The 21,594-nt window shown below is 35.3% G+C and overlaps 1 protein-coding gene and 1 long non-coding RNA gene across 2 annotated transcripts in view; one reads left to right on the forward strand and one right to left on the reverse strand.

The window, feature by feature from the left end:
- The window catches only part of LOC135321116 (uncharacterized), a 162,573-nt gene that overhangs the window by 55,284 nt on the left and 85,695 nt on the right, over positions 1-21,594 (reverse strand). The gene's annotated exons all lie outside the window — the stretch shown is intronic.
- On the forward strand, positions 5,702-6,302 carry LOC116156473 (protein BTG1-like). The gene has a single exon (XM_064489701.1). The coding sequence runs from the start codon at positions 5,702-5,704 to the stop codon at positions 6,140-6,142; it is 441 nt and encodes a 146-aa protein (XP_064345771.1). The 3' UTR covers positions 6,143-6,302.

Consider the following 21,594-nt stretch of genomic DNA (forward strand, 5'->3'; position numbering starts at 1 on the left):
ACAATGTATCCAAGGAGTTCTGCTGGACCTCTGAGGAAGGGGGAGCTATTTTTGCCAGGGTTACTAAGTTGGTAGAACATTTCTGTGTATCTTTGAGCAGGAAAAACAACTGGTCCAAGAGTGAAACCAACACACAGGCAAGAGATGGAGAGAGGTTACATCGTCACCACATTGCTTTTACTCACCACTCTACATACTGGACCTAGTGTGTGCCTGCCACATCAAGTTACTCAAGAAATGTCTAATTACTAATGATTAAGTCTATTTATTTACACTTACTATAATTATAAACTGAGATACTTCATTTTACTTCTTCATTTTTGTGCTTTCTTTCTATGTTGTGTTTTTCTATCTTCTTTGCATTTTTTATTAAAACCTCACACCATTTCCTTTCATCTACTAGTTTAGAAGTTACACTAAACACTTTAATATGCACACCTATAAACTGTCTTTACCATTCTCTGAATAATATAGAGAACTTAGTAACTCCAGTTATCCTGCTTCTCCATCTCTAATCTACATGATTAAGAGGTCTTTTCTCTACAAATAAATAAGTTTCTGAGCCCCTAGGAGCAAGTGCCACCTAGAAGAGCTTCATTCAGTATTTATAGTAGCTTCCACATACTGAATGCTTTGAGGCGTCAGACACTTTGCTAAGTGCTTCACAGACCTCTCTGGTTAACCTGACAAAAGCCTTATGATGTAAGTTTTCTTCATTCTACATATGAACAAACAGAAGCTCTGGAAAATTAAATATACATTTCAAGATCAGCAATTAGTGGCAGAAATGTGTTTCAAAAGCAGGACTTTCTGATTCCCATGTCTGTGTTTCTAGCACTAAACTAGATTACCAAGAGAAAGCATCACTACAGTATACATTCATTTATTCAGAAAATGCATTTAGCACCTTTTATGTGTTACATACATATAAAAGATGCAGCAACAAACAAAATATAAGTGGTTCATGCCAACATGCCATGGATATTGGTGTCACTCTTGGGTATAATTTTCCATGAACTTCAGGAAGATCACTTACATAAATATCAACTTTTTTTAATAATTAGAAAATTTATTTCTATTGAAATCTATTTGCCCAGGTTAGCTTTAAAATTGCAGAGATGACTATGTGATCATACATCACTATAATCTTAAAAGCTAATAGATGGATCCACTATACAGAATTTATAGTATTTAAATAATTTTATTAATCTCATGAATCAATTCAAACTGATAATCACCTTTTATTTTCCTTTTCTTGCTCAGCTGATAATATTCTCATGTTTCCTCTTTGGTGGTGCAGAGAGTATGATCCCCTTACAGGCCCCATAAGTATCTTTTCCTAAAAATGAAGAGTTGGTTTCTTTCTTTGACAACTTCTCATCAAAATTGTCTACTTTGTCACAAGTATATAGACAGAGCTAAGCTGTTTTATTTAACTCTTGTTACTGTATTCTTCTCTGTCATTGCAGAAAAATAAACTCCCTCTTGCTGGATGGATTGGATGGAAGTAGTAGATTTATTTTCAGAGGAAGATTTTTACCACTTTTATGGTACAAGAATGTTCACAGTATGTATTATCCGATAGGAGAGTACAGGTATAAAAATGAGGAATTGTCCACACTCTACAGAGCTATTGTTAGGCATGCCTGAGTGTTTCAGAGACATGGTCTATATAATGAACTAACAACGCCAAATCAATCAAAGTGGTGGTGGTTTTGCTGATGACACAGGTCCACCCAGCAATAGAAGTTGAACACATGTCCTGAGTGCTCAGGTCACATGTCCCACTCATATGACCAATGAACATGGGGGCATGTGTTCAGCCATCATCTTGAAGTGCAGAGCACCTGGTGCTTCCACTGGGCTGATCAGCACTAACATCAATGAGGAGAAAAGTCCCATGGAAGCTTTGAGGGACTGCCTCAACTCTCAGAACTTCAAAATGCTCGACCATCAGGTGGTGGTAGAAATGACTGGTTTGGGCACTGATTTTATACTTGAGACAACCAAATTCATCAATATTGTGGAATATCAGTTTTGGGCACAGAGAAAGGGTATCAAATATCAATTGTGACTACAAATTGAATTAATCTCATGTAGACATTAATTTTTAAATTATAACAAGTGGTCTTTTTGAGCACTACTTACAAGAATTTTATGAAGTGCTTCCTATAAACTCTCCTATGTAACTGTCTGAACAACAAAAATCAAGTTTTATAGATTAAAAACTGATACTTTAAACAGTTACCACAGTTTCCATAATAATTCAGGTTATTACCTGAGTAATATTATTTTATTAGATACTAAGACAAAATTTGAACCCCATTCAAACTAATTATGCATTACCTGCAACATAAAACTGAAAATAAGTCCTGGGATTACAAATAAAAAACTAATCCCAGAGAGTGAGGCCAGCAAAATGGCAGAATAGGAAATCTTAGTCCTCCTTTCTCCACAGAAACACCAATTTAATAAGGATATACAAGCCCAAATATATCTTTTGGAAAAAGGAGAATTATATAGGTCAGACTCAGATCTGCATAAAGAAAGAAGAGCATCAGAGAAAGAGTAAGTGAATGAAAAGTAAAAACTTTTACTTTTTCTAAAATGAAATAACAAAAAAAGTTTGTTCAAAGTAATAATAGCAAAAATGTATTTAATTATGTATGCTTGTGTATATACATTATATGCTTATAAATAAGTGAAATGAATAGAAGTTCTTAACCTTCACCCTCCCACAGAACACTGACATGGCAGCCACTCAGAGATGAGAGTACCTTTGTAGGAGTCTGAAGGTTCAACAGTGAATTCTAGCTCATTGTTGGAGCAAAAGAATCCAAGAGCAGACACACTGAAGAGGGTAAAAGGAACATTTCACTGTCTGCATTGCTCATCCCAAGGCAGCACAGCTTGGTGCCAAGAGAGATCCCTGTGACAGGCAATTTCTCCCAAGGGAGAAAGTGAGAGCACAGGAATGAGCGTCCAGCTTCCCCAACCATGAGAGACACTTCCTAAGAGGCCCACTTGTTTCTCACTTAACTCAAATTACTGAGGTAGTCTGCAGAATTGGGAGGGGGTGGGAGGGCAGTGGGGACAGAGGCTGGAAGCACAGCAGCCAGGGCTCCGAATTCATCAAAAAGACTCTACCAACTGCTTTATGGTTCTTTCTACTAACTGTGCCCATGAGTCACTGGGGTGCCTCATCTATGGACCCCCAGCTGCTGACCCACAATCACCCCTAACCCTCTAAGTGCCTCATCTAAATACTCCAGTCCCTTCCCCTATCCATGGCCAGCAAGAGCAAGCCTTGGCAGATAGCTAGTTTGCAAGTGCAGAAAACTGGCCCAACTCTGCAGGAAGAAGAGAAGGCTCACAGGCATGAGCAGTTCAGGCACCATTCTAGAGAAACAAACTGGGGGCTCTCAACACTTGGACTGGCTTTGCAGGGTTGAGAGAAGGCAAATAAAAAGTTTAAGAATTCCCCTCTTTCAGGAAGCAAAAAGAAGTATTGTACAGGTACATCAACAGAAAGGTCTGAGAAAACCCCCAAATCCCAAACTGGACTAACAGGCGGAGTAAAACCAGCTGATAAAGACTGGTGAAGGTAACTGCTTCTCCAAATGTGAAGACAGCAACACAAGACTTGAAGGAACATGAAAAATCAAGGAAACATGACACTACCAAAGAAACATAATAATTTTCCTGTAACAAGCCTCAAGGAAAAGGAGATGTACAAACTGCCTGACAAAGAACTTAAAATAATTGTTTGAAGGAAGCTTAGCAAGCTACAAGGGAATCCAGATAGAGACAATCAATTCAATTCAAATTAGTGAAGGAAGTTTACATAAATTATGGGACACCATCAAGCAAAATATGAGGTTCTGAACCATCCAGACAGAAAATGAATAAGGAAGTAATGGGCTTGCACAACAACTTAGACCAAATAGACATATACAGAACACTCCATCAAAATCAGCATTTCTTTCAAGTGCACATGAAACATTCTCTAGGATATACATATTTTAGGTCACAAAACAAGTATTAATAAATTTAAGAATGAAATTATATTAAGTATCTTTTCCAAACACAAAAGAATGAAACTAGACATCAGTAATGAAGGAAAGCTGAAAAAATCACAACATACTCCTGAACGACCAATAGGTGTTTTGTTTTGTTTTTTAAACTTTTTTTTATTGAGTTATAGTTATTTTACATTGTTGCATCAAATTCCAGTGTAGAGCACAATTTTTCAGTTATACATGAACATACATATATTCATTGCCACTTTTTTTTTCACTGTGAGCTACCACAAGATCTTGTATATACTTCCTTGTGCTATACAGTATAATCTTGTTTATCTGTTCTACATATGCCTGTCAGTATCTATGAATTTTGAAATCCCATTCTGTCCCTTCCTACCCCCCATCCCCTTGGCAACCACAAGTTTGTATTCTATCTCTATGAGTCTGTTTCTGTTTTGTATTTGTGTTCTTTTTTTTTTTTTTTTTTTTTAGATTCCACATATGAGCAATCTCATATGGTATTTTTCTTTTGCTTTCTAGCTTACTTCACTTACTTCACTCCAGGAACACCCATGTTGCTGCAAATGGCATTATGTTGTTGGTCTTTATGGCTGAATAGTATTCCCAATGGGTGTTTTTTCAATGTAAAAAATTTATTTCTCCTTTGTTGCCCTTTCCCCCCTACTATATGAGATATGAAATTTTAGTCTATAGTATTCTCTTTTTTTCATCATATGTCATGTAAAATGTGAGGGGAAAAAATTAATCAGTTTAAAATCTCAGCCCTCTTTCCCATTGTTACAGCAAATTTATGATAAGTCTACAGCATTCACTTATCTTAGCTGGTTTTGATACTGGAGCATAATTTTTTATTTGAAAATCAACACCTAAAGACTCGGCTAATTGTTCAGTGTTCTCATTGTGACTGATAAGTATCCCAAGAGCCACGAGAAGTCTAAAAGTGGCTTCTAGGTTTTGTACAACTTCCAAGACTGTCAGCTAATTACTGAAATGCACTGAGCTTTCCTTTCAATGTTATGATCTTTACAAAAACAAACAGAATATTTCAGGATCAATGTAACCAGAGCGACGTGGATATTCTTATTGCTCCCTGATTTCCGTTCTACTGCATGGAACATTATGAGCTTTTGTCGTTCCTGGCCAACAAAACAATCGCAAAATGTCCTGAGAGCAAGCAGCTGGTTTGCTGGCTTTCCTTTAAGGTTCAGAAGACTGATGACTGCTGATATGGGCCCCTTCCTTTTTGCTGCAGGAGTTCCCATTTACACTAGAATGTTTGAATAAAGAAATCTGATATATACATACAACAGAATATTAAGCAGCCTTATAAAAGAAGGAAATCTTGTCATATGTGATAATTTGGATGAAATTGAAGGACATTTTAAGTGAAATAAGTCAGTCACAGAAAGACTGCATGATTCCCCTTATATGATGTATCTAAGGTAGTCAAACACATAAGCAGCAGAAAATGGAATGGTGATTGCCAGGGGCTAGGGCAAGGGAAAATAGGGAGTTGCTGTTCAATGTGTATAAAATTTCAGTTATGAAAGATGCAAACATTCTAGAGATCTGCTGTACAACTTTGTGTTTACAGTTTAACAATAATGTGCTGTGCACTTTAACAGCTGTCAAGAGAGCAGATTGCCACCGCCGCCGCCATGTCCTTCATCTCCAAGTTCCTCCACATCAAGGGGCTCACGAGTGAGCAACAGCTGCAGACCTTCAGCCATAGCCTGCAGGAGCTGCTGGCAGAACATTATAAACATCGCTGGTTCCCAGAAAAGCCGTGCAAGGAATCAGGTTACCATTGTATTCACATCAACCATAAAATGGATCGTCTGTTTGGACAGGCAGCACAGCACATTGGACTGAGCAGTCAGGAGCTGTTCAGGCTTCTCCCAAGTGAACTCACACTCTGGGTTGACCCCGACAAAGTGTCCTACAGAACTGTAGAGGATGGCTCCAACTGTGTGCTGTACGAGGCCTCACCAGCAGGAGCTAGCACCCAAAACAGCACCGACATGCAAATGGTAGACAGCAGAATCAGCTGTAAAGAGGAACTTCTCCTGGGCAGAACAAGTCCAAAAACTACAATATAATGACTGTATCAGGTTAAGATACAGTCTATGGACGGATCGTCTCATAATGGATGGATAAATTTGACTTTTGCTTTTGGTGGGCTCCTCTTGGGGATGGATTATGGAATTTAAACCATGTCACAGCTGTGAAGATCTGGCACAAGATAGAGTGGTAAAAAAATGTTTTAAGTGGCAGTGTCATAGTTTGGACAGTACCTTTCAATGATGTAATAGTCTGTTAGTCCGAGTAAATGATCACTTTACTTGCTAGGGAGTGAAGTCCTAGGATAGTTTGAGTTTCTCCCACACATTATAACTAAATTTTTACATCAGTCCCTTTAACTCAAATCTGTATTTCAAAGAACCTTTCTCTGCAGTAGAACTTGCAGAGGAAATCTGCACTATTACACTTAAATTGTTACCTGTTTTGGCAACTCAATAGAGAAGCGCAACATTTTAAACATGATAATACTGGAAATGTTATGACAAGACTTTTACCTGGTACTTTAATATGTATAAATATACAATAGAAAAATTAGTAAGCACAACCTGAGGAAATGGTCAGAACTTGTATTGTGTTTTGGGCCTTGAAAGTAACAAGTGACCAGAACCCGCCATGGCAACAGGCTTTTAAAAAGACCCTTGAAAAGACGCTGTCTCAACTATGGTGTTAGCACCAGCCAGCTCTCTGTACATTTCCTAGCTTGCAGTTTTCAAAGATCAAGTAAACTTATTATTTTTAGAAAGTGGAGGTCTGGTTTGTAACTTTCCTTGTACTTAATTGGGTAAAAGCATTTTCCACAAACCACCATCTAATTTGTGGACGTTGTTAGTCATCTTTTAATTGGTAAATCATGAACTGATGTAAATTTGTACAGTTCATGTATATTGATTGTAGCAAAGTTGTACGGATTTGTATATTTTGGATGAGAAATTTTTCCTGTCTATAATAATTTGTTTCTTATCTTTGCATTTAAACAACAACAACAAAAAAAAGAAAGCAGATCACATGTCCTTTTTTTCTCCCACATTAAAAAATAACCATTTGAAAAAAAAAACTAAACTATTCTCAGATTTCCACTTTTGGTTAAGATGAAATAACAGAGACTAGATTTACCCTCTCATCTGAAAAAAATTGAAAAAATTATACATGTATAATATATGTATATAAAACATATACGCATGTAATATATACATACACATAATATGTATATCTTTTACATCCATATGTGACAATGGTTTGTAAGACAGCAAACATTAGGCAATGAAAGACAGTATTCTGAAGTGCAGAGAAACAAATGAACTGAGCCCTACAATTGCCCCAGTTTATTGTTTATAACCCAGACATTAATGATTAATTGATTTTTCACAAGGGTGTCAAGACCATTCACTGGGGAAAGAAGTTGTTTTCAACTAATAATGCTGAGACAACTTGATATTCACATGCAAAAGGATAAAGTCAGATCCTTATTCCACCCCATGTACAAAAAATTGGCTCAGAATGGATCAAGGACCTAAATGTAAGAGCTACAACTATAAAAACTCTTTGCAGAAAACATAAGTATAAATCACTATACTTATAACCTATTGGAACAAAATGAATAGCTGATAAAACAAAATCCAGTAGTTATATTAGGGTAATTTTTTTTTATCCCCTTGCAACAAAGGGGATTAAAGTAAATGAGGAAGGCCAGGACAAGACCCTACTCCTGCTCAAGTTCTCCATTAAAAACCTCAAAACAATTCAAAGAAAGAAACAAAGAAAGAAAGGTGCAATGTATTTTTTAGCAAGAGAAGACACAAGAGTCTATAAACAGAAGTCCATAGGTGAAGATTCTAGAAGTAAGCAATCTAAGTCGGATGGTGTGGGGAGTGCTCCTTTGGGATGCTTACAGATTGTCAGGCTGGTGCTTGAACCGAAGATGTTCCTCTCTTGGCCATCTCACTTCCTACCATTCCTTGCTCATTCTACAAGAGCTCCAGGATATTCTTTCAATTCCTCAAATGTGCCAAGCTCATTAACACCTGAAGTTTTTGCAGTGGTTTCCTCTGTTTGAAATTTCCCTTAGTTCTGTGTGTGGCTGGAAACATAGTAGATGTTCAATAAATACTTGTCAAAAAAAAAAAAAGGAAGGAAGAGTTGGAAGGAACTGCCAACAGAATTATCAAAAGGCTAAAACAGACTAATACAGAGAACGACAGTGCTTGAAGTTACAAGGAAAGGGATAATGAATTGGATAAAAATATTCCACAGCTATAGTTCTGTTTAATAAGAAACAAACAAACAAACAAAACGTATTGGGTGATTTAATCATTGAGTGCCTACATTTGCCCTAGATTCATTAATATACATAGTAAAATTAAGATATGACTCCTCATAGATCATCTAGTGCAACCTACTACTTACACAGATGAGGAAACTCTGAGACAGACAGATCCTGAGTCACAGGTTTATAGGATTCACATAGCTTGGGTATTTTGTAGAAAGTCTTACATACATTGGCTCACATTCAAATAAAAACTGGAAAGAGGTCTGTGATGAGCAGCTGCCATGATTCTCTTATTAACCTTTTTATTCCCTAGTGACTATCCCAAGGTATGGCATATATTAATAGACACAATTTTTAAAGTTTGATGACTATAGAAAGGAATAAAATTTTTGAAATAGAGAGACATTATTATTTTGTTTCTCAAGTAGAGTGAACAAAGACTTAATTTAACCTGAAGGTCCATCTCACCTCCCATCTGGACTGATCAAAACACAAAGTAAAGTGAGAGGCGAGGAAACCTGAATAATTAAATGCTTCAGCATCAAAGAAAATTCAAGTCACCACAGTTCTCAAAAGAAATAGTTTTGGAAAAATGAAGAAAGTGTTCGAGTTGGTGCATTTTTATAAAAACTGTTATAAAATATATAAGCCACAATATATGTTATAAAATATAAAACACTTCTCTGAGGAGCCAAGAGAGATTATTCCATTATCTCATCTACTTGTTAGAAATTGGCATAAAACAGTAATTTTCAAATGTAGTGTGACAGAAGTAATAAATCTAAATTGTACTACCCTGGTAGGTAGGATTTTATGCTTGTATGTCTGAAGACAAGATCACACTAAGTGCTCAGAACTAGCAAATGGCAAAAGCAGAAACCACACCTGAACCTTTGGTCTCTTCTTCTTGAATCTGGTCTACCTACTACTTTCCCAGCCTCTTCTTATTTCCTATCATTTCTTTTCATCTTTCATTCATATTATTGTTTTTTCTTGAAAAATGACTTTCCTATCTTGGGATATAAATTTAAAAATGAAAGAATTAAATACTAATCATCTGACACCTCTCATTTCAATTTAAAATTGTAAATGTAACCAACAGAAGAACTAAAAATAATAATGAGAAACCCTAAGGAAGAGGAAAAAACAGAGCTGGCTGTACCTTTCACAATATATTAATATATTTTGTTTAAAATTGATAAATAAGGTACAGGCATATTATTTCATTCTACAGAGTAACTACCAAAAGATCTAAAGACAGGAAATTTTAAGTGTGCATACCTATGTTTAGTGAAGTTGGGAGTGATAAATTGCTTTCTCATTATAAGTCCTTCTGTTCTATTTTAACTTTTGTTATGCACTTATATTACTTAATAAAAAATAGAAAATGATAAAATGGAAAGTTGAAAGTGGACTGTCTAAAACCCAAGACAGGGGGACTCTATTCATTAGCTGGGAGGCAGATCCCAGTAACCATGGGTGTTCTTGACAAGCCATATTTTGAGGAACACTGATTTAAGTATAATCTCATTTATGGAAGACTATATATGTTTTTTATAGGTACATATGTAGATAGATATGATAGATAACTGGAATAAAATGGAATGAAATGAAATGGAATGAGATGGAATGGAATGAAATGGAATAAAATAGAATAGAATAGAACAGAATACAAAAGAAAAAGTGTTCTGAAAGGATGTTCACTGAAAGTCAATAGTGTCTATGCTAGCATTGTAAAGTTTCAGCTAATTCTTACCTTCATAATGTATTATTATGAATTGGTTTTTTTATGCAATGTTCATGTCTTTAAAACTAACATTTATTCTTATTTTGAAACTAAAGCACAAATCAAGAAAACAAAAATCTAACAATGGTATAATTTCATAATTGCCTAAGTTCAACCTTTTGTAGGTGTTTCATTCCTCTTGCCAGGAAACCTGCATTAGCCTCTAGTTCAGCCTTATCCACCAGGGGGCAGAAATAAGAAAATAACAATCCCAAAGACTGTGGAAGGAATACACAAACACCCAGACTCTGCCCTGGCACTGGCTGGACCCTGGCCCTGGGTGACAAAAGAGGAGTGTACTGCTGGGACACATAGGACATTCTCCCACCAAGGGTCACCTCTTCAAGATTGAGAAATGTAACTAACCTACCTAAAAATATATATAGAAAGATAGACAACATGAGGTGGCAGAGGAATATCTCCCAGGCCAAGCCACAAGATAAAATCCCAGAAGAAGAAATAAGTGAGGAGGAGACAGGCAATCTATCTGCTAAAGAGTTTAGAATAATGATGGCAAAGATGTTCAGAGAACTCAAGAGGTGTATAGAGGTACAGAGTGAAGTTTTTAGGAAAGAGTTGGAAAATATAAAGAATTTACGCAGAGTTGAAGAATAAAATTACAATAGCCAAGACATGGAAGCAATCTAAATGTCCATCAACAGATGGCTAGATAAAGATGTTGATGTACACAGTGGAATACTCAGTCATAAAAAAAGATAAAATAATATCATTTGCAGCAACGTGGATGGACCTAGAGATTTTCATACTAAGTGAATTAAGTCAGACAGAGAAATACAAATATCACGTGATATCATTTATATGTGGCATGTAAAAAAATGACACATATTAACTTATTTACAAAACAGACACACAGACATAGAAAAAACAAATTTATGGTTACTAAAGGGGAAAGGAGAGGAGGGATGAATTAGCAGATACAAACTACTATATATAAAAGAGATAAATAACAATGTCCTACAGTATAGCACAGGGAACTATGTTCAATACCTTGTAATAACCTATAATGAAAAAGAATATGAAAAAATATGTATATATATATATGTATGACTGAATCACTATGTTGTACACCAGAAACTAACACAACATTGTAAATCAACTATACTTCAATTAAAAAAAAAACTAAAGGAGAGAGGGAATAGGGGAAGGAAAAATTAGGAGTGTGGAATTAACAGATACAAACTACTATACATAAAATAGATAAGCAACAATTATTTACTGTATAGTACAGGGAATTATATTCAATACCTTGTAATAACCTATAATGGAATATAATCAGAAAAGTATATATAACTGAATCACTATGCTATACACCTGAAACTAACACAATATTATAAATCAAGTATGTTTCAATTTTTTAAAATTGCTCAGTAGCAGCATATATGGAATTTTCTTTTCTTTTCACTTTATTCATGTTAGACATATAGGGCAATATCTCTTTCTTTATTAAATAGACTGATAAAATTCAAAAAATTTTTAACAGACTAGGTATAGCCTAAGCTAACTAACAAAGTGGTAATAGTGCTCTCCACAAATTAAAATGTTTAAAAAGAGGAACAGTTTCTTTCCTCGGTTGGCACTGTCATCTTGTGACCATTTCACAACAGTGAGAGAGAAAAACAACATAGCATGTTTCTCCTCACCTTTGTCATCCTTTTCATGGCATGTATTATCCTATTTGCTACCAAGATCTAGAGCCCAACATTCTAAGGAGAAGTGACACATAATTAATTATGTATAAAATAATATACCTGCCAGAAGTGCAAGAGTATTTTAGTTTCTTCACATCATCCATTTGGCATTATCAGTCATTTTATTTTTGTTCTTCCAGTGGGCATATGGTGACATCTCATTATGATTTAAGTTTACGTTTGCCTGATGACTAATGAAGTTTGAGCACCTTTCATATGCTATTTGGCCATTTGGATATTCTTTGCTGTGAGTAGATGATAAAGTCTCTTGCCTGTTTTTTAATGGGTTTTCTTTATTTTTCTTATTGATTTGTGGGGGGGGGGGTTAATGGTTTTTGTTTTTTTTTTAATTTAGGGGGTAGGTAATTCAGTTTATTTATTTATTTTTATTGGAGGTACTGGGGATTAAACCTAACACTTCACACGTGCTAAGCAAGCACTCTGCCACTGAGCTAAATCCTGCCCCTTGATTTGTAGTTTTTTAATGTGTACAATTCTGAATATGACCCCTCAGCTAATTGTAAGTGTTGTAATAGCTTCTTCCAATCTGTGACTTGAATTTTCACTCTCTTAATGGTTTATATTTGCGAAAGGAATTTCCTAATTTTAATGCAGTTCAATTCATAAATCTTTTCTCTAATGGTCTGTATTTTTCATGTCCCAATTAAGAAATCATTCAAGGTCTTGAAGATAATTTCCTTGTTTTTGTCGAGAATCTTGACTGGTTTTCATTTCATGTTGAGATTTACAAATTTAAATCACCTGGGAGTGACTGTTTTGTGTTTGTTGCTAAGAAGTCCAAGTTTCATTTTCTTTCTACTTACATATCAAATTGACCTGGCATCATTTGAAAAGTCTGCTTTCCCCACTGTTCTATAGTACCACCTTTGTCATAAGTCAGGTGACTACGTCTGGATCTCTTTTTGATTTTTATTCTGCATCATTCATTGATCTATTGGTATATTTTTCTATCCTTGCACCAAAACTAAATAGTCTCATTATTGTATATTTATAGTAAGTCTTGATACCTTACAGAACAAGTCCTATAATTTGTTCTTTTAAAAAATTTCCTTGACTATCCTGGGCATTTTGCACTATTGCTCTGAAATAACACAGGTTATTGTAATTTTTCCTCACAAACCTTATCAGAATTATCTGTAGACTTAGGCCTCAAATCTTTCTCTTCCTTCTCATGCCTTATCTTCAGAAATTGCCACATTGGGCTGTCAGATATGTTCATATAAAGATATATTGTGAAATTTCTTGTTTAGTTAAGTATTATACCCTTCTATTTTATAATTCATTCCTAGAATGTAGAAACCATGTTTTGCAAGTGTTATACATCTCTATATGGTACCAGTAGAATTTGTTCATTTCCCCAAAACCACCATAAAGACAGCTGAGTTTATCACATATTGCCAAACATTTTAATGCATTCACACATCAGATACAGAAAACAGGCAACCTAAGATTCAGAATCTTCCAATTTTGTGTTTGTCTGAAAGGATTCAAAGAAAAAGAATTCTTCTCCACTCATTTCTGTAGAGATTATCTCTAGTATATCTATCCTAAATTAAACTAAAAATTACAAAATATATGTAACATATTGGAATATCCTTAGATTAAAATTATGTATGATTAAGAGCTTTTTCCTACACATTCTCACATTCACACACACACACAAGCACATAATAATCCTTTAAATTGCCTGAAGTAGGTCTCATCTATAATAAAGTTTCCTCCAGAATTTGTAGTTAATTCTTCCACATTGGCTACAATTCTTGTTTCAAACACTTTACAAGATGCTTTACGATATCATTTATTATTCTAACAACAAACATATATCATAGATATTTTATGTCCCTTTTATGTATGAGGAAACAGAAGTTAATTCTAGTATTAACACAAGAGTATTAATTCATTCCTTCAAAAAAGATTTATTAAGCACATACTAGGTGCAACACTTTGCTAGGCTCCTGGGATAGAACACTAACCAAAACAGATAAGCCTCATACCACAAATACCGGTGTCATTCTTAGACTTAGCTCTCTCTTGTCTTTAAATTTCAATGTTACTAGAGGCAAATCCTTAATTTTTCTTTTGCATTTTGAAGGTCTATTTGCATTAAAATTTATTTGTTTCCATTCTAAAGCAAAATGATAATTAACTTCAAAAATGATAACTATCATAACAAATTGGTAACATCCACTATAAACAATTTCCTGTCAATAAGTATGGTGTTTACTGCATTCCATGCCTCTGCCTAAGGAGATAAAGTCTTAATGCTCCCTCTTCCAGAGAATGCAGCTCCTGCTGCTGCCTCAAGAGCAATTTATGCTTGAAGGAAAGTTAGTTCTAATTTCTTTGACCTCCTTTTTCTAATTTGCTTTCATTGGTACAAGCATTGACTGGGAGATAAAATCCTATACTTCTCTCCTTGTCACTGTACACATATGTGAAACAGTATTCTTTCTCCAAATTGGTTAATTTAGATGAAACCAGCAGATTTACCTGCAGAGGAAAAAAGTTTTATCATCTTTATGGTACTAGTACATTCACTGAATATACCGTTATGCATGAAATTGCACTGGGGAGATCTGATGCTGTTGCTCCCATGGACAAAGTCTGTATCATAAGCTGTGAGGTGCCTACAGGATTTGGAGCTATGTTTAACACTGCAAAGGTAAGAATATACTTTTGTGTTGTTTTCCCGTAACTTTATGTACATTCAGGGAGCCATGCAGTCAGAGGGCTTTTAGATACAAATTTCTATAATTTTTAACTAGTCTTTCTGAGCCTCGCACTATCCTGAGATATTTACATACTTTATCCCATTTAGTCTTAACATTATTTTATGAATTAAGCACTAATATCCTCATTTAAAGACTAAAAAACTTGGGTTTTGGTTGATTAATTCATTAATTAATTGCCTAAGATCTCACAGAGGGTGTACCATACATTCTATTCTATATTAACTCTCTCATATAGCTACCTGGAAAATATGTCTTAGGATTATGAGTCAGAAGAGGTGTGATTCAGGGCTACTGAGATGCTAATCAGTCTATTTCTGAAACGAAGTTATAGCTTTGGAGTCACGCTATCTGAGCTATGGAGTATGCATGATTACTGGAGTAGCACTGTTAAATTTATAACTCCTTTGACCCAATGCCAATTTCCTCTGGGAGAACCATAAAAGGTGACATTATGGGAAGTAGGTCTTTGACTTCACATAGCCTTTTCCAGAAATCTGGACACCTTGCATTCTCCTTGGCAAGAAATAGAGGGGTGAAGAGGTAGGAAAAATATTCCTCTAGGAAAGGAAATAGAAGACAATGTGTTAAAATAGAAAAGCTTACCTTTACTTTCCCCACAGGTATTTATTACCTGTGGCAGCAAAAACAGACTAATATCTTGACATTATTAATAAGATATAGAATAGTCACATTTCAGTGTACTCATTGGCACTCAGATATTCCATAATCAGGGAGTTATCTTACGTCTCTGGGCCACTCCCCAACAAAGGATAAGACTAGAAGAAAATCTCACTGTATTGACCCCCAGTTCTTATCTTAACTGTCACCCTAATTTGCTATTCAAGAACAAAACAGACAATTCTAATGTGTTGTGCTATTTGAATCTCTCATCCCCAAGCAACACCTCCAAATCCCTCTCTCACCACACCTCACACCAGCATCCAGGATGCTTTCAGACCAGCACTGTCCAAGAGAATTTTCTGCATTGACGAAAATGTTGTACAGCTTATCGTCCAATCTAGTAGCCACAAGCCATATGTAGCTTTTGAACACTTGAAGTATGGCTAGTGCAACTGGAAGACTGACTTTTAAATTATATTTAATTTTAATTCATTTAAATTTAAATAGTCATATATGGCTAATGGCTACCTTAACACAGTTGAGATTATTTTGTCCTCTGATTTTTGCCAGAATGCTTAGATAAGATTAATTTGAGGGAACTATGGCATAGAGCTTAAAAACATGGGTTTTGATTTTAGATCACTTACTAGACATGGGACCTTAGCAAGTTATTTAAATTTCTTGCCAGTCCCATCATCTAAAAAGTAGGGTAAATAATAGTTTCTTTCTTACCTAGTGTCAGGAGAACTAAGTGAGAAAATGCAGATAAAGCACTTGACAAACAAGCTGAAACACAGCAGGCACAAAATTAATGTTTAATTGTAGCAGAAACAGCAATGATAACAGTAGCTTAATGGCCCAAACAAAAAATGAAGAGGAAAGCACATATATTGCAAAAGATAACTGGAGGGTTGTTTTTTTTGTTTTTTGGGTTTTGTTTGGTTTTGTTTTGTTTTGTTTTGTTTTTGCTGTTTTAAGATCTCTGGGGGCTTTTCATTTATTCATTGGTGTGGTTTTGCGTTAGTTGATTACATATGAATAAAACTAGATTTGTACCTCCAGGTCAAATACTAGGGAAAAATTTACCGTTAACCAACCTCCCATTATGAAAGTTTCTTTTTCCAGAAATTCTAGATGTCTGAATTTTCCAAACTGAATAAAAACCCAATCTAAAAGTCAAATTATTTCAAAAGTGATTAGGCTAGTGCTTGAAATGACTAATCAATACTAATATTTCTTCTCAATGCTAGTCTTCGGCTTCATTTTAAAAAATTTATTCACATTTTCTAATACTCCTCATGTATCTGCCATGTCTCCTTCCTCCCTCTCTATATGCAACACACTGAGGGAAATCACCCCTAATAAGATTCTCAACCTGGATGGGAAAATCTATAATAGGTTTTTCCTTTCATTCAATTCCATGCTGACAAGTTTCTAAGTTACTCAAAATCTTGCATAACAATTACATAATACTCAAATATTTTAGTACAAATTGTCCTATTAGACAACAAAATATTTGTAGCCAAAGCTCTGATAAAGAGCTATCTTTCCTAAAAAGAACTCAACTTTTTTTCACTATAACTTAAAGTTTCAAAATAGCCATAAATGCAATTTTACATGATATTTATAAAAAACATAATTTTGCAGAAACAGAACCCTGCTAAGAATATAAAGGTCTGGATTCTAGGTTCAGTTTTTGCCACTTTCTAGATGTGCATCAATGTTTTCAAATGTACCCAGGATTTGATTTAGTAAGATATGGTAAGATGACAGACACAAAGACAACTACCTTGAAAAAGAGTTTATTACTCACAGTTCCCCAGAAGGAGGGGGCGTGCCACACTGTACCAAGCAGGTCATATGGGGAAGCACCAAGTTCATTCAGGAGGCAGAATGCTAGGGAAAAGCTCAGGCCAGAGCCTTAATTGTGGTTTTCATGAAAAGGAACAGGAAAAGGGGTAAGCAAGCTAAGTGAGTTTCAATGGGTTCTAGGCCACAGGGGTGGTTCCCAGTTATCTCATTACTGGACCTGGGGTGATTTAGGGCAAGAACATAGTGTCCCAAGCAGTTGGCATCTAATTAAAGGAGGTGGCTAGGAGATATAGACTCAAGATTAGCTGGCTTGCATGTCAAAGAAGTAGTGAAGCAAGCTGTTTGCTATCTCTAGAAATTAACTAACTGGCCAGGGGGGTCCCTCCCTGGGTCCACAAGGTCCCAAGATATCAAAGCCTTCTAAAATACAAAAAATTAAAAATATAATTAATACAATCAATGAAAAATATTTAACCTCTCTAAACCTCAGTCCTCTCAAAGTTATAAAAATAGGGAAAATAATGCCTATATCTGCATTATTTATAGTGATCAAATAGTAAATGGAATCTAAGCAGGGAGCCACCATCATCTTCTGCAACTACTCTACTACGCTACTCCCAAAATACTACAAAAGACCAGAAATTTGTTTCTGAGGTTGAAATATTAGTTTTGTGAAGGAGATACATCTAGAGCCCCAGATGGAGGGAGTACATGGTAACTCAAATCAAACCAGCTGGATTGTAAGCTGTTATAGGAAATCATTAGTGCCATGAGTGCAAAGGAGAGCTGCAGGCTGATGGTCTGTGATCACGGCAGTCCTGGGTCCACTCCAACAGTGCTGGGTCCACTATAGCCCTTGTAGAGCTTATCTACCATAGGGGTAATCTTAGTACTCCTAAGTGGTAACTGCTATGGAATAAATTACCCTGCTTTTGATGATTAGGAAAAGGATCAAAAGGTAAATGGTTTACTATCCCCCACGAATGCTTTTTACCAATTTTATACATAAACAGTTCATTTGATTCTTTGGTTAGTTTTGGTTTTTTCCCTCAGGTCTTATTATTGACCTTTTCTTCTATAGAGTTTAAAACCAGGGACTGTATTCCTAAACTGGTAACTGAGTATTTGCAAAAAAATCAACAGAGATCTACTTATAAACCATAAATTTCCTTTAGAAGGAAATCAATAAGGCATTCGAATTGCTCCAAGATGGAAAATGGCGTGTGTGTGTGTGTGTGTGTGTGTGTGTGTGTGTGTGTGTGTGTGTAATGTATCTCTGTGAGATATCTTATACATATGAATGTCACATCCAAAATTTTATGAAAAATGAGAGGTCTCAGATCAAGTATAAAAGAGGATGGTTGTGGAAAACAGTTTAGAGAATAGCAATAAAAGAGCTTTAAGTCAGTTATGAAGAGCCCTTTACTCAGTCACTGTGTGACCCCAAATGGCTATCTTTGTCCAAGTCACTGTCCTCATCTATATAAAATGGGGATAATGATACCTTCTCTCTTGAGACAGGTATGAAGATCAAATGTGAGAATAAAAAGGAAAGGCCAGTGAAAGAAAAAGTATACAAAATTATGTTGTTATAATAAAACATTGTGGTTTGTTTGAGTCCTGATATATATGACCAAGAAATTAAACTACTGTACAGCTTAATTAGCAACATACTATGACCAACAGAGTTTTGAAGTGATCTAATGTCCTCCAGAAAATTATTTATTTACAAGGTACATTTTGTGCTGCTTTATGAGTTTATTTTCAATCAACAGCCTAATATTTGATATTTCAAGAGTATTTATCTTCAGCACACATTCATTAAACATCTAATAACAATACTGTGCTAAGACACACTGGAAAAACAGTGTTGAATATAATCACTGTCTTCAAGTCATTGAAGGTTCAGTACTGCAGTATAAGAATAAATACATAAATAGCTGCAATAAGTGCTGGATATAATGTCTTGTCAGAAAGTCCAAAAGACTACAGATCCAAGATATAGAGACCTCATTTCTGACTAGAAGGTTGGGGAAGCCCTCGGGGAGCAGGTCACCCCCTAAACTGAGCCTTGGGAGCTTACAGAACTACAACATGAATGTCTGGGTAAAAGACCTCATAGAAATTGGAACTGTCTATAAGAACCCATAAAAGAGAGATAAAACTTGCATATGATAAACATCAAACAATCCAGTTTGCAAGGGCCAGACTGTGTTTGTGTAGGGCAGCGAGCATAAAGGCCTTGATTACAAAGTATTCCCTATGTAAACAAGTAAAAGTACAAGAATTTTTACATCTGAAGAGAACTGGGTTTCCCTAGGATATTACGTTGCCTTTCCTGAGCCTTACTATATGATATTGCTATGAAATCCCATCTAATAGTGACTGATATATTAACAACAGTTTGAGTTGAAATTATTAATCTGCACTTTGTAGATTGACTGAAATCAGTCAAGTTCCAAAGCATCTGAAAAATATAGATATTGGATTGTTTGACCTTGGAGCCACTTTCTAGCTGTATGATACCACCTGTGCTTCTATGTATATTGAGTCCAGAGCTGATAATATTAGGGTTATGGAAATAATGTGACCCAAGAATTATAGAATTCTTATAGAATTCTGAAACTGACTCTCCTTTAAAAATCTTTAGCTAAATATTCCACTCCTATCCCAAGGCAGTATTCAAATAAATGTATCCCATTGGCCATTAGTAAATGCGAGAGCACTGAAATCCTTCCACTGACAGTCCTAGAAAAACAACAGACAGTTCCAACATTATTGTCTGTGGATTGATGCTTCACATTCATAGGAAAAGATAAAGAAACTGAGAATTTAGAACTTATGTTCTCCATTTGAAGCATGAGACTAATGCAATGTTTCATACAATGGTGTATGCAAGAAAATCTAAACTGAAAGTTAAATAATACATACCCTTTTAAGCATTTTGAATTTAGTGTTCTCAAAAAAATTTAAAAACCATGGTCACCAAAATTGTGGGTGAAAATGCAAAAGGTGAATCTATTTTCCTGAGGAGATGAGACAGGCACTGATGCTAATTTGATGGAGAACATGCACTTATTTCTAGGATGGCCACTTTGAAGAGTTTACAAGCACATAAAAAGATCAGAAAAGTTGCCATTTCTGCTCTTCACGTCAACTATGACTACCAGGTAGTGACTACATATAAGCCCCAGATATTAATTTAACGTAGTTATCTTCCCTACCTTGAAACCTAATTTCAGAACTTGACCCTAGAAAAAAGGCAGTTTCTTCCAACTTAGTCACAAAGTCCTCAAGCAATTTACATTAGTAAATTGGACTATGAGGAATTGTTACTTCTCTTTAAACTTACTTTATTGGAATTGGCTGGATAATTATATCTGATTTAGCAACATTAGACTTTGGCACCAATGATAAAATAAATAACATTGCTCTTTGTAATATTAACAGTGTATGTGGTAATAGAAAAAAATGGGTGCGCTTTCATGAGGAAAATAAAATGCAGCCATTCACAACTAGAAAATAGATATTGTGGGAATTCTCCCTTTCCCATCATACCAGCTCATGGACAGCTAAAAGGTAAATAGAAGTCATGGAGTGAACATTAAAAAAAAGATTACATTTGTGGTCACCAGAGGCAGGGTGAGGGAGCAAGACGGATGAAATTAGTCAAAAAGTACAAACTTCCCGTTATAAGTAAGCACTAGGGATATAATATACAACTTGATAAATACAATTAACACTGCTGTACATTATACATGAAAATTGTTAAAAGAGTAAACCCTGAGTTCTCATCACAAGGAAAAAAAAAACATTTTTTCTATTTCTTTAATTTTGTGTCTATATGAGATAATATATGTTCACTAAATTTATTGTGGTAATCATTTCATGATGTCTGTAGGTCAAATCATTATGCTGTACACCTTAAACATATACAGTACGTCAATTATATCTAAATAAAACTGGAAAGAAAAAAAGAAAGAGCGATGCAAAGAAAAGAAGTCATGGGGTGAAGTGCACCCTGTAACTGTGAATCCAGATGAGATGACTTTTCAGGGCTCATGACTCTCTTGCTTTATTGTCTCTACTTCCTATTACTAAAATCAGATCCTACAACTGCCAGTTACCCACCGGACTTGATTCAGAGGACATGTTCTGGTGCCTATCAGGGAAGAGGGGAGATATATGTAGAGCAGATTTTAATATTCTCACCATAACAACAAAAAATAATAATAATTATGTGAGGTGAAGGATGCGTTAACTAATCTTACTGTGGTAAACATTTCACAATACATACATGTATCAAGTCATCACTTTGTACATCTTAAACTTACACAATTTTATATGTTAATTATATCTGAATAAAGGTGGGAAAAGAAAAAACCAGGTCATCTAACCTAAAATAAATTGAGTACTTAGATAAAAGTTTTTTAGGCAGAAAGCAAGTGACTCTGAATAGTAAATTGAATCCATAGGGGGAAAAAGACCAGGGTTAAAGTAACTATGAAATTATAAAGAGATT

The sequence above is a fragment of the Camelus dromedarius genome, chromosome 1 (assembly GCF_036321535.1).
Source record: "Camelus dromedarius isolate mCamDro1 chromosome 1, mCamDro1.pat, whole genome shotgun sequence".
In the NCBI taxonomy this organism is placed as follows: Eukaryota; Metazoa; Chordata; class Mammalia; order Artiodactyla; family Camelidae; genus Camelus; species Camelus dromedarius.

Bases quoted from the DNA above. Each gene is read 5' to 3' on its own strand.
- LOC116156473 (XM_064489701.1), top strand. From the start codon at position 5,702: ATGTCCTTCATCTCCAAGTTCCTCCACATCAAGGGGCTCACGAGTGAG.